The 14607-nt window shown below is 47.7% G+C and overlaps 1 protein-coding gene and 1 pseudogene across 1 annotated transcript; both read right to left on the bottom strand.

Moving 5' to 3' along the window:
• Positions 1-1776: 1776 nt before the first annotated feature.
• Positions 1777-3467, bottom strand: LOC100825628 (peroxidase 40). Its single transcript, XM_003573634.4, has 3 exons — positions 3024-3467; positions 2741-2932; positions 1777-2650 (listed from the first exon to the last, which is right to left on the bottom strand). The coding sequence occupies exons 1-3, from the start codon at positions 3333-3335 to the stop codon at positions 2048-2050; spliced, it is 1107 nt and encodes a 368-aa protein (XP_003573682.1). The 5' UTR covers positions 3336-3467; the 3' UTR covers positions 1777-2047.
• Positions 3468-11454: 7987 nt separating this feature from the next.
• Positions 11455-14334, bottom strand: LOC112271650 (annotated as a pseudogene).
• Positions 14335-14607: the final 273 nt, after the last annotated feature.

Here is a 14607-nt window from a genome sequence, read left to right on the forward strand (position 1 = left end):
CGCATACTTATATGGGTCACTTGATGCGGATATTTGTATGAAAGTTCTTGATGGACTTAAAATTCCGAATCCAAAAATAGATCGCAACATGTATTGTGTAAAATTACAAAAGTCACTCTATGGCTTAAAACAGTCGGGGAAAATATGGTATAACCGACTAAGTGAGTTCCTTATTCAGAAAGGTTACTCAAATAATGATGATTCTCCGTGCGTATTTATAAAGAAATCTTCAAAAGGTTTTTGTATCATCTCAGTGTACGTTGATGACCTCAACATCATTGGAAGTACATTAGATATAAATGAAGCACGTAATCATTTAATGACGGAATTTGAGATGAAAGATTTGGGTAGAACCAAATTTTGCTTAGATTTACAACTTGAACACCTTCCCTCAGGAATTCTTGTTTATCAACCTGCCTATATCCAGAAAGTTTTGGAAAAATTCAACATGGATAAATCATATCCATCCAAAACACCCCCATGGTCGTTAGATCTCTCGATATGAATTAAGATCCTTTTAGACCTAGGGATGAAAATGAAGAGATATTAGGACCCGAGTTCCCATATCTTAGTGCTGTTGGTGCATTAGTGTATCTCGCAAATTGTACTAGACATGACATCGCATTTGCGGTACATTTACTTGCTAGACATAGTGCAGCTCCAACTAAACACCATTGGGCGGGAATAAAGAATGTCTTCAGATATTTACATGGCACAAAAGATCTTGGTTTGTTCTATCAGAAAAATCAAGACATGACTATGGTTGGTTATACGGATGCTGGCTATCTATCTGATCCTCACAATGCCAGATCACAAACAGGTTTTGTATTTTTATATGGTGGAACTGCGTTCTCATGGAAGTCAACAAAACAGACTTTGGTAGCAACTTCCACTAATCATTTTGAAATAATCGCTTTATACGAAGCTTCACGAGAATTTGTATGGCTTCGCATAATGATAAATCATATTCAAACATCATGTGATATTGGTTCATTAGAATCAGCAACCATTATCTATGAAGATAATGCTGCATGCATTGCTCAAATGCATATGGGTTATATAAAAAGTAATATCACAAAACATATTGCTCCTAAATTGTTCTTCCCTCATGAATTACAAAAAAGTGGAGAAATTGATATTTTGCAAACCAAATCATGTGACAATCTAGCAGATTTGTTCACTAAGTCTTTACCAACATCTACATTCGAAAAATGTATTCATGGAATTGGTATGAGACGACTTAGAAATTTGCAAAGTTCAGGGGGAGAAAGTCTTCTGAACTAATAACCCATTAATTACCATTAGATAATTAATATTGTACTCTTTTCCTTTACGAGTTTTTCAAAATCGATTTCTCATATAGGTTTTTAATGAGGCAATATCAATATACCATATCGTTTTCTCCTTATATTTCCCCATAGGGTTTTAAAGGAGTTTTCCATGGTATATCATTGTTTTCTATATTTCTCCTTATTTTTTCCACAGGGTTTTTCAAAGGAGTTTTTCCAAGATTATTATTACCCAAACTATACGCGGAATTATTAAGACAATGTCTAACTCAAGATTTGACGTTTGTAAAAGGGGAAGTGTTGTGAACCGCTGCTTCCATCCGAGTAGCCATTGACAGTTAGGATTAGCATTTTGTATTAGTGATTAATTAATCAAGTGTTAACGGTTAGGATTGTACAAAACTTTGGGACACAACTGTTCGTAAAGGTGTATTCACAATGTAACGATGCCTTGGCATCCCCTCGTAGGGTATATATACATATCCTCTGGTAATAATAAACACACAATTTCATTTCTAATCAAAACAAATATATCACCAGTTTAACAGAAGCGAAACACCTCCGGATCAATTATTTCGACGCGCCCCTCACATACATCAACTGATACATCTAGCTAGAATCTACCAATTCTTAGCTCCGGAGTCCGGACACCAAACTAAATCTTCAAGCCTAACCGAAACGTAATCCATAACTGCATACCGACTGAGAGAGCGCGCGAGAGAGTGACGCACATTACTACACATCGTGCTAAACTTGGCTTAATTGACGACACGGCAGTTGCGGCGGACCTCGCCAGCGGCGCGTCCGCCAGCCGGGGCCAGCCTCCCCATCCGCAGCATGGAAGCCGCGAAGTCGTCGAAGAAGAGAGCCGCGTCGAAGGCGTAATCTGCCACGAGGCCCGCGACGAGCGTGCCGGCATCCTGATCACCGTCATCGTCGCCCGCGGGCGCGGCGGCCAGCGCCTGGTCGGATGGCAGCAGGCCGTCCCCGGAGAGCAGGTTGATGTAGTACTGGTTGTCGAACGTTGCCGGCGTGGCCAGGTCCAGGTGCGCCAGCGCCGACCCCGCCGACCCCGCGCACAGCTGCTGCAGCGACTGCACGAACCCCGCGTCCTTGGCCGTGCCCGCGACCCCCATCCCGCCACCGATGCGCGCGCTGAATGTCGTGCACCGCGCTTTCCCGATGGTGTGCGCGCCGGAGAGGGCCACCATGTCTTTTGCGGAGAGGCCGACGTTGGCGAACTTCTGCACGAGCGTGGCGACGCCGGATGTCGGCGCCGGGAGGTTGCTGTTGGCCGCCTGCAGGCTCGCCGTGCGGCTGTCCTTCCTGCCCACCTCCACCTGCCAGCTCGGCCCGCCAGACTGCACGCTTTCAGTTAGAATGTGACATCGAATTGTTGTTGTTCATGCGAAGAATTAATGCGTGTGGAGGAAGGACTAAGGAAAACTTACGGCGACGACGGAGTCCCGGGCGGCGATGGCGAGCACGTCGGCGCAGGAGACGGTGTCCGGGCACGCCAGCTCCAGCTGGGCCTTGATGGCGTCGATCACCTCGAACCCCCTCAGCGAGTTGGCGTTGGGCCCTGCCGTCTTCTCGCCCACCAAGAACGGCTTGTCGTCCAGGAGCACGGACCCGTCGCAACCCTGACCCAAAAAAGAGAGCAAAATTACTCGCGAAGTCATAATGGCGCACTGCATTATTCCCGAGCGCATTGTAGTTCCTTCATGCACGTACATTGACGAAGCAGTCGTGGAAGTGGAGGCGGAGGAGGGAAGCGGCCATGCGGGGGTCGGCGGCGACGGCCTTCTCGACGGCCTCGCGGATGATCTCCTCGGCCAGGGGGCACACGGAGCGGTACGCGTCGCCGCCCAGGGACACGCCGGCGCCGGCGCCGGCGCTGGCCCTGGCGCCGCCGTACCCGATGCTCACGGACGCGCCGCCTGCGCCGGCCACGCACGACTTGTTCACCGCGGTCGCCTCGGCTGCTGCTGCAAGCTGCAGCAGCAGGAAGAAGGCTACCAGCGCCATGGCTAACGCCACCTCCATGGCAGTGCACGCAGAAAGGAAGGAATCAAGGACAATGAGTGTTGTCGCAGCTGCTGCGTGCTGCTGTGTTTGGTCGATCGTCCGGGTGATGATTTCAGTGTTCAGTGTGTGTGTGTGCGCGCCAGTGGCTGGTGATCGTGATGGGGAATATGCATGGTCGGTCGCCCTTTATATGGACGAATATGCATGATAGACCCAAACCCAACGAGGGAGCTGGCTAGAGAGCGAGAAATTAGGTAAGCTAGGGTGGCAGGCCTTTTGCGTGACGGTCAAATCATTGGCCCTTGGTGTACACAACACTGATCAATCTGAGTTGTACAAGGATCGATCAATCGTCGCTGTACCGCGGCTTGTTCTTGGAATATGATCTGATCAGATTCTCCCATAGCTGTCGGCGAAGGTACTCTGAGATCAAACGCTAGAAGCACGCATTACGTAGTGGCTGTAAAAATCGCCTGAGACCTGGTCTCTGCCGCACGAAATGGGTCGATTTCGACAAAACAAACCTCGAGACAAAACTATTTCATAAAATGAACTCGTCGCGAAATTATTTTGCAAATCTAACCCTTTCGCATAGTGCCCAACAGTTAGACGTTAAGCTCTGTAGCATACCACCTCTCCCTAAGGCGCTATGCGCCTACCAGCGTGGCCAGCTCGGACCCCACCTGCGACCTTGCAGGGTCTCAAATTTTGCCAAGTCCTAGCATAACTCCTCAGAGTTGGACGCTGTACCAGCTACCTTCGTGCCCAACGAAAAGGCGATGTGCCCTCACTATCTGCTGATTTCACTGTCCCACGCAGGCATGCATGCAGCGACAGGCGATCGAAATGGAATAAAATAGCATATCTCCAGGCATGCATGTGAAATGGATTAAAATATCATATTTCAAGGCATGCATGCAGCTACACATACCAAGCTAGCTAGCTACCCGAGCCGTAGCTTATGCTGCGCCTAGCTCGATCACATACCCGATCGAAATTTTTGACTACAGCGTGTAGAGACCCTAGCGTTGGTCTTCGTATAAAACATCTCCAAATAAATATTTGGACAATGCATGGTCAATATGATCGAGCATGTGAAACCCAATAGAAACATCCAAGTACCGCCAAGGTAGGAAGCAGCATAGCGCCTTCTCATTGGGTGCGAATGTAGCTGCCATAGCGCCCAACTCTAAGGCGTCCAGGCTGGCCACGCTGGCAGTTGCATAGCGCCTTAGGGAGAGGCGCTATGCTACAGAGCTTAACGCCTAACTGTTGGGTGCTATGTGAAAGGGTTATATTTGTAAAATAGTTTCGTGACGAGTTTATTTTGAAAAATAGTTTTGACTCGAGGTCTGTTTTGTGGAAATCGACACGAAATGGCCATATGCATGTATGTGTGTATTTATGATCGATGCCACGTGCATGTGTACCAAAATATGTTGTATGCATGCGTGACTCCTTTCCAAAACATAAGCCAATTTTGCATATAGTTGACTTTCTAATGCTGTTTTCCTTAGAGTGTAAACTCTGTTTCAAACCTTGAGTTTGTAGAGCTGATCGAAATCGAACCTCCATTTTCTGATCCCCTGAAATCAGTACCCTGACTTTATTGTTTCCGGTCATTATTGACCATAAGAACGTATAAAAACATGGATTATATGCCGCGTGGACATGGTCAAGGTTTGGAATCGTTGACTGACTATTGCCAACAAAATATCTTTTTTTTAGAATGCCAACAAAATATGTTTGAAACCTTGAGTTTGTAGAGCCGATCGAAATCGAACCTCCACCTTCTGATTCGTGAAATCAACACCCTAGCCTTATTGTTCCTGCTCATTATTGACCGTAAGAACGTATTACCGCGTGGACACGGTCAAGTCTGGAATCGCTGACTGACCATTGCCAACAAATTATGTTTGAAACCTTGAGTTTTAGTTTCGTCAGAAAAAAAACCTTTAGTTTGTACAGCCGATTTGAATAGTGACCATTTTAAAAGCTACGAGACCTTCTATAGCGAGCGTGGTAAGATGAGTTAGCGTCAGCCAACATTATTAGGCCTTGGCCGTGGCCATGTGAGCAATCCAGGATGACAAACCTTCTTATAAGCAATATTGACCGGGAACATCAGGGTGCTGATTTCAAATTAAGAAATGGAGGTTCGATTTCGACAGTTTGTATTCCTCCGTCCAACCAAGGATGTCTCAACTTTGACTAAATTTGAATGCATCTATACACTAAGTCATGTCTAGATACATCTAAATTTTGACAAACTTGAGACATCTTTTATTGAACGGAGGGAGTACAAGTTTAAGTTTTAAAACAGACTTTACTCTCTTTTTTTAAGGGAATGACCACTGGTCTCTGCATCAAGATCAATGGATGCACACACCCAACACACTAATACATTACACAACCAACAAACCAGTACTATTATATGACAAAGTATATAACTTATAAGTTGAGCATTTAGTAATACTCTAGTACATCCGATTAGTTCCTTCAATGCAAGTAGGGCATATAACTTTTTTTGACTTTCAAATATTAAAAGTTTGTTCATAGTTAACAGATTTAATGATCTTCATTTAGCATCATAATTGTTGATATATTTTTTATAATATTAATTTGACAGCCAACAAATTTATGTGACCTACATTTTGGACAGCTTTCTCTGTAAATAAAAGTTGAAGTTATATTCAAATTGTAGACCGTTAACTGCACGTAAAATTATTTTGAGAAGAGAGTATTACGTAATATGCATGATGATCGATTTGGCACGCTGGGCCTGGACGCCTGGTGGAGTTGGCACAACAGCTTTGCGGTGGCAGTTGCATGCCAGTGCGTGCATGAAGCGGTCAAACTGCGAGATGAGTCGGTGGATGGAAGGGAGTCAGAGAGAAGATTCCCGTGGTCACGGTGGACTGCAGGCGATCGCGACCGGGTCTTGCTGATGCCGTTCGATCAGCATGCGTTCGTTGGGAAGCACCAGCGCCAGAGATTACGTATGTGCGGCTAGTATTTTTTTTTAGTTGGATATGTCCGTCGAGAGATCAGTTCAAATTAATCACACGTTCCTTCACATTTTGGCCTAGAAGCACATGTCCAGTCCTCCCAAAGGAGTTAGCATCCATATGTTGCCTTTTACTTTTGTTCTAAGTCAAAAATTTTAAAGTTTGACCAAATTTATAGAAGGATTTCTTACTTCTGTGCCATCGGTTCCTTAGTTCTACTCAGTTTTGTTCAGGTCTTGGAACACTGCTCGCTTCTACCCTCCTCCTTTGCGCAAATGCTCGTTTTTGCCATCACCGAGCACCTCCTCACGGTCAACTCGGTCAAGCCATTAGCTGCGGACGGGTGGGACCGGGTATAAGCCTGAGGGGTGGGACCAATGCGCGCTGCTGACTGTGCGCCGAGCCGGGCTTCGACGAGCTTGACTCTGGCCACCACGACGACGGCCGCTGCGGCGTGGGGATTGGCGCGACCATGAGGACAAGGACCGGGACGGGGACGTGGACGCTAGGATGAGCCGCTAGGACGCGCCGCTAGGATGCTCTCGGTCGGCGCGCCGGACACTAGGATGCGCCGCTGCCGCGCGCTCACGCCGCACCGTACCCTTTGCGGCGTGACGTGGTCGAGTTTCTGGCCATTGATCTGCCTCCGTGGGCTCGCAGGCGAGACACGAAGGGAAGCACCGGCGCCGCCGCCGCAGAATGCGCCCCTCAACAGCGTGAATGCGATCAACTTGCATCCACACCAGTACACGGGGCCAAGGAGGTAATCGGCATCATGGCTGTTGGTGAGGTGCACCAGGAGGGCGGTTTTGACGCCGTGCTCGTGGAGCTGCTCCAGGCGGTACATTGGAGGGCCACCGGCCTCCAGGTGACCGAAGTCGGTGTTGAGGAAGTTCCTGGCCAGCGCGATCGAGCTCCGGCTGCGCGATATCGCCCACACCTGGAGCGTCCGCTCCACACGCACGCCAGGTGGGAACAATGCCTCGTTAGTGAGGGGTGGCGGGTTGAAGGTGAGGCCTTCGAACGCCATTGCTTGTCTTCAGTGGGGGCGTTGGGCGGCGGGTTGAAGAAGTGGAGTGGAGAGCCGTGTAGAAGAAGGAGAAGAATGGAGAGCTGTGTAGAAGAAGCAGAGCCATGGCGCCGGGTTAAATAGCGATGGTGACAGGGGAAGAGGAGAGGTTTCCGGCGATCGGTGGGCTTTGAATGCGGTCGCCGGCGCAGTTTGAAATGAATGGGAAACTGGCGTATGTGGGAAGTTGGAGGGAACTGGCGTTAATAGCAGGCGTGCACGGTGGCGCGGCCCACTAAGAGCGATCCCAGCACATTTCCCACTCACTCTCAATAACTGTGAGATCGCCCCGTCGGCTTTCTCTCCCCACTACTCTCTCGGTCCCGTCGGCTTCCTCTCCCCACTACTACTTATGTGCATGCCCAGTAAACTGATTCTCTCGTCTCCTCTGATCTCATCTACATTCTTCCTCTCGCTCTCTCTCTCGAGCTCCACCGCTTCTCTCCACCATGGCCAAGGACAAGGAGCTAGTAGACGGTACCGAGAGCTCGGCCGGCGGCGGCCATGGGCGTGAGCTGGCCACCACTCCGCCGTCTGCCACCCGCCGACATGCGCCGTCTCTCGTCGCAGCCGCTCACTGCCACCAAAGCGTGCCCGCATCGAGGAGGACGTCCCGTGCTCGTCCTGCAGCTGACTCCCCCTCAACGACGATGACGATGACGACGACGACGATGACGAGGAGGAGGAGGAGGAGGAGGCCGAGTGCGAGATCAATCGGCGCCACGCCGAGCTCCTGCACACGTACCAGCAGCGTGTGCAGGAAGCCGACCGGCAGCACATGGCTGACGTGAAGGTGGCTTCCGTGGCGGAAGATTTCGCCAACGAGTGCGGCCCCGGAGGCGGCGGAGGCGAGGGAGCGGTACGAGTTTCAGCTCGCAACTCTAAACGCGGAGAGAAGCAACCTTCTCGAGGAGCGGGGGAGGAAGAACGTCCGGGAAATCCGGGCGGAGCGCGACGCCCTCTTCGCCTTCCGTGAGGAGTGCGGTCTCAACGACGGCGACGACGCTGCATAATGGAGCCCGCGCCTCAGTGTCGTTATTTATCTCTAGCTACATATGTATATGTTGCTACGTATCTCTATTTTTATTGCTATTTTGTAATCGATCTTGCGTACCCATCGATCTATATATATATATATATGTAATGTTATCCTTTTTTTTTCTTATATATATATGGGTATGGTAACGGCATAAGGTTGTATGTTTTCGCCACCGTGACTTTGTTGGGATGCTTATTTTGAATGAAACAACGTTGGTTGACCTCCCCGGGGAAAGTAAGGCCGGTCACAAGTTGATTTTGGTCTGAATTTTTTTTTGGTGACAGGTATTGACAAATAAAGAGCCCATGCAGGTTTTCGGATTTTTCCGGATAAAATTTCCTATTAATATTTTTTTTCCAACTGGCAGAATAGGCAAAAACAGTAGTTTAGGTGCAAAAAGGATTCAAATGCGTTTGGACCCGGTGCATTCCAAGTTCTTTGGAATGCCATGGCACAACCATGACTTTTTTATATTGGTTCCACATCGATTTGTGCGAAGTTTCATTGAATTTTGAATTATGAGCCAAAAAGGCTGGAAATTCAAAGAATGCACGAAATATCGTTCCTGAACTCCAGAAAATCAGAAATTTGGAGAGAACATCAAGGATGAACACTAAACGCTATGATAATCTTCTTGGACAAAAATCGTGAATCTAAGTAGTGATTGAGGTAACAGTTTCCCAGATTTGTTTGAATTTGAAATTCAAAAAATAGGTAAACAATTCAGATTTAAACAAGCTTTGAGATAATGACATTAATAGGCATATGTGACTAGTGTGCAAAGTTTGAGTTCATTTGGAGAAAGGGTTGTGATATAATTTCAAAATTTACATCAAACTTCCAACATCTTCTTTAAAGATTCTAAAACATCCCACAGAGATGTGCTACTTTGAATATCATGCATGTGATAACAAATTGATTTTGGCCTGAATTTTTTTTTGTGATAGGTATTGACAAATAAAGAGCCCATGCAGGTTTTCAGATTTTTTCCGGATAAAATTTTGTATTATTATATTATTTTTTTCCAATTGGCATAATAGGCAAAAACAGTAGTTTAGGTGCAAAAGGATTCAAATGCGTTTGGACCCGGTGATTTCCAAGTTTTTTGGAATGCCATGGCACAACCATGACTTTGTTATATTGGTTCCACATCGATTTGCACGAAGTTTCATTGAATTTTGAATTATGAGCCGAAAAGGCTGAAAATTCAAAGCATGCACGAAATATCGTTCCTGAACTCCAGAAAATCTGAAATTTGGAGAGAACATCAAGGATGAACACTAAACGCTATGAAATCTTCTGGGACGAAAATTGTGAATCTAAGTTGTGATTGAGGTAATAGTACCCGAGATTTGTTTGAATTTGAAATTCAAAAAATAGGTAAACAATTCAGATTTGAACAAGCTTTGAGATGAAGACATTAATAGGCATATGTGACTAGTGTGTAAAGTTTGAGTTCATTTGGAGAAAGTGTTGTGATTCCATTCCAAAATTTACATCAAACTGGCCAAATAATGGCTCTGGTCAACAAAAGTCAACTTTCTCAAAACAATTTGAAATTTCGTCATCTTGCATAACTTTCCATTCGGATTGCACACGTCCAGAGCACACTCGCGCGCCGCTGCTTTGCGCCGTCATGGCCAGCGTCCTCCACGAGCCTCACCACCTTGCCCAAGAGACCCGCATCGGCTCGAGAATCCTTTCTGCAGAAGTAATCGACCCAAGGTGTCTCCAATCGCAGGGTCACCATCTTCTTCCTCAGCTCCTATCGGTTGCTGCCGCCGAGTAGATCTCCTTCTCCGGCGACCTCCGAACTCCACCGCCGCCTCCCTCAGCTGCACCTGATCACTCCGAACCTTCCAGTGATTCTCATCGAGCCTCGCGTGGTCCGAGTCATCCCCGCGTCGTTGTTGTTCTCTGCCTGCCTCCTGCCAGCGTCGAGGTGCTCGCACAGTGCTGATACACCCCTTCCAATGCCTCCGTCAGATTCGTGATGACCTACTCATTCTCTTGCCCCTCTTTCCTGCCTCTCCCGTGCTCTGTATCGCCCCGCCTCCTAGCGTCGCCCTCCGCCACCGCAGACCGCACGAGCCTGCGGCCAGCATGATTTCAGCAATAAGAAGCTCCAGCGCCACCTCAGGGTGAAGCGGCCTTGCGCCTGATAGACACCCCACCCTCTGCCTGGCCTGTGTCGCGCAGGAGAGCAACTCTGGCGACGGCAAAGCGTTGGCGAGGCAGTGGCCAGAAGCCGCCTGGTTTTTCCTTCCGACGGACCCACTTGCAAATTAATCATTTCTTCTACAGTCAAAAGGATCATTTTCCTGTTGCTTCAGCCCACATGTCAGTATCTAGGTTGGCCCCACTCGGCAGGATTTAACCTGGCCCCACCCGTCAGGAGGTAACGGTCAAAGGCTTTGACCGTTAACAGGTCCGCCGTGAGGACATTTGCGAGCATTTGCCAAAGAACGAAGTGTAGAAGCGAGCAACGTTTTAAGCCTTGGGCAAACCTGAGTAGAACTAAGCAATGGAGGGCACGAAAATAAAAAAACCCTTTATAGAAAGGATTGTCAGTATATTAACGCGTTATTTGTTTGGACTTCTGCTTCAGCTTCTGGAGGAAAACACCTCCGGACGTGCTTCTCAGTTTCATGTGTAAACGCGAGGAGTGCTTCTTAAAGGGTTAGAATCATCAAAAACTGAAGCAGAAATCCAAACAAACAGTGCCTAGTACTAATAAAATATCCTTACAAACGCTAAACGTAAATTGAGGGCTTGTTACTGACTCTGCGTCCCAAACTCTGCCATTTGTGTGTTTTGATCTTTGTCTTTTGCTGGTTTTTCTTTCCGGATATGCTGCGCTGGTAGGAGACGAGAGGGCGGCTTTTCCGCTAGAAGAGTGCTTTCTCCCAGGACAGGCAGCGACATGACGAATGCTTCCCTCTCCATCGAGCGCCCTCCCGTCAGAAGGCAATGCAACTTGTCTGAAGTGTAAACAAAACACTAGTAAATGCTACTACAAATCTAAGCTACTCCGCAGTCCTTAACACTGTTGCCCATCTCAATATCTGCATGCTTGGCATCATAGTCGGTGACGAAGAGGCTCGAGTACCAGTGCGCCTTCCACATGTTGGCCATGTCCTCAATTGGCACCCCCTTAGTCTCCGCCACGAATAGCACAACGAAGAGCGTCATGGCGGTGATCCAGGCGGTGAAAAAGAAGAAGAGGACGAACTTGAGGCGGCATAGCATGGGCAGGAATGCCCGCGCAACGGCGAACGTCATGAACATGTTTTACGGCGACAGTGATGCTCTTCCCCGCCGGCCGCACCTCGAGCGGCATCACCTCGCTGGGCACCAACCACCCCAATGACCCCACGACCACGCGAACCAGGGGCGGAGGCAGAAAAAGAACATAGGAAGGACCAGAATAGAAGAAATGATTTATTGGGAAGGTCAAAACATAAAAAGTGAAACTTATAAGATAAAATTTCAACAGTTATGCAAGGGCTTAAGCAGAAATTCCAAATCATAGGGGGGCCAGGGCCCATGCTGGCCTGGGTTGTGCCTCCGCCACTGACGCGAACCCTGCCATATACATGCACATCACCGCTACCACCGCCGCCGCATGCTCCGTCGAGATCTCCGCCACGCCGCTCCACCCAAGCTTGGCGCCGATTAGCGCCCCCACCACCACCACGCTTGCAAACATCTGCGCCCCGCCCTGTAGGAACAACAAGCGCCGCCCCACCCTGTCCACCTTGAACACCGAGACCAGCATTGCCGCCAGGTTCACCACTCCGGTGATCACCGCTCGGCCTAGACGACCGGGCCAAGCTTTTGAGCGTGGGCTCGGCCCGCTCAGGCTCGGACGGGCTCGGCCGGAACAATTGCAAAGCCCGGGCCGAGCACCTGAAATGGGCTCATTATTTTTTGGGTCGAGCCCAGCTCGGCTCGGGCTGCTCGAAAAAGTCTGAAAACAATTTTGGCCCAAGCCAGCATTCCCAACTTGTTGACCCAGCACACCATCTCCCGCTGGCCTAGTCCGCCCCCTCCCAGTCCAAGTTTTATCCTCGATGCCTCTCAATCGAGCCTCCATTTTTTGTCGAAACAACAAAGAAAGATTTCTTGGTTGAGTCCTAACTTCGACCTAGGTGGCGGCGGAAGCCCTAGCCGCCAGGAGCTAGGCGGAACCCTAGTCGCCAGGTGTCTTCGGATCAGCGGTTTTCTTCCGGTTCCCCTCGTCACCATAGATCAATGTCTGGCTGCAGTTTGTCTACCTTATTTGTGAGATTTTGTGTCCTCGTGACGGCAGGTGGAGGAGGCGACGACATATGGAATAATAGTCTCCTGGCTCCATCCTCTTCCTGGTGTAGTCAACACGATCTACTCCACGGAGCTAGCGGATCTCGTGGTTTGTTTTTTTGTTATATTGGTCTTCTTTCTAGTTGGTTCAGCGATGAATCAGCATATCAACAACCTGTCTTGCAAGGGGTGTGTCCCCGGCTAGAGTGTGTTCAACGATATTAGGTTCTCATTTGTTGCGATGAATGACTCATGTGGCTATTCAAAACTTATAAGGTTAATCCAGCTTGTGCAGCTTTGGTCTTCTGCAATTTCATCATCGGAGACATGGAGAGATTTCAAGATACGGATGACGGATCAAGAGTTGTTTACTTCAAAGAATCTTGATGTAACTTTTAGTTTCATTAGGATTTTTTGTTGTTGGTTTTTGTTTCAATTTCGATCACTTGTATTTTGTTTATTGAATCGATAAAGCCAGATGTTTCTAAAAAAAGAAAGATTTCTTAAAATGTGTATATTTAATAATAATTTATTATGTTATTTGCCCTTGTTTCTAACTCATGGTAATAACCCAGTCTCATAGAAGTACAAAGGAGGAGGAGGATCCAGGGACGCATTGGGATTTGCACTCATCCCATGTCTTATAGCAATCCCAACCTCTTGAACAACAGTAGCACTTATTTTTACGGTACCCTGGTACTCCAAGCGGAGCGATTGAAGTACCAACCAAATCTAGGTATGGATAGTTTAGACATTTTCTTCCACCAACGTGGGGCTAATCTTGACTTTTATCGTTAATGTGCTTGTTACCGATCAAGCGTACGACTCCTCTAAATCCCCGGCTGCAGCCGGCGGCGGCCACCCAATCGATCGCTCGGAGCCGGCGAGTGTGCACACCGAGCGGCTGCTTCTCTCCCCCATCGAGCCGGTCCGATGGCCGCCTTCTCAAACGGAATCTGAGTCTCTGCCATGATTGGAAAAACCCTAATCAGCTTCTCGCTTTTCTTCACGGGAACCATTGCTGGAACAACCGTGGACGGCGCCGGACGGAACGATCCACATGCGCTTCTCGTAGTTTAATTACGCATAATCTCTTCGGTTAATTGCAGGCATGGTGTTCAGATCGTTGTTAATTTTCCCAATGACAATCTTGCCCTTCAGATTGTGGTACTCCCTGATAATCCATGGTGGTACTCCACGGTATTTGTGTTGGAGTACAACAAATCATATCCATTAGATTAGACCTAATGGATGGTCCTTATTAAACTAGGGGTACCGTAAAAGAGCTCTAGTAAAAAAGCACCCAACTTGATTTCTATGATTCTTGTTTTCGCCGGTGCCCGCTTCTATGTCTCTTTCTACAGGATTATACAAAAATATATCGTTAATCTTTGTACTGATGATCACATCCTGATCATTATATAATTATGTCATATCTGGTTAGTAGGGATAAGCAATGAATTGTGGGGAAAAACAAGGGAAGAAAGAGTGAATAAAAGGAGAACAATGTCACTTACATTGCCCGTGAATAGCAGCAAAGCTTAGGAAGAGAAGAATAATAAGCAGTAGTGGATGGACGCGGTTCGTGCACTTCCCCATGTAGGCGGTCGATGACGACTACAATATCGCTGTTTGAGAATAGCTTAGTTTTGCAAATGCTTTTGGCCTAATCGATGTTTTTTGTTGCCTGTGTATATATAGAGAGATTGATATGTGTATATGAGGAAGATTGAAGGCTACAGGCAGCAGGAATTGATTACGCCCCACTTTGAATAAGATTATTTCCTTCCAAAGTTAGGCCATATATTTATATATGTAGGAATTGGTCTCGATTGTGTTTTGACAAAGTTATTCGGTCATAAATATTTCTTT

This window comes from Brachypodium distachyon, chromosome 3 (genome assembly GCF_000005505.3).
Source record: "Brachypodium distachyon strain Bd21 chromosome 3, Brachypodium_distachyon_v3.0, whole genome shotgun sequence".
Classification (NCBI taxonomy): Eukaryota; Viridiplantae; Streptophyta; class Magnoliopsida; order Poales; family Poaceae; genus Brachypodium; species Brachypodium distachyon.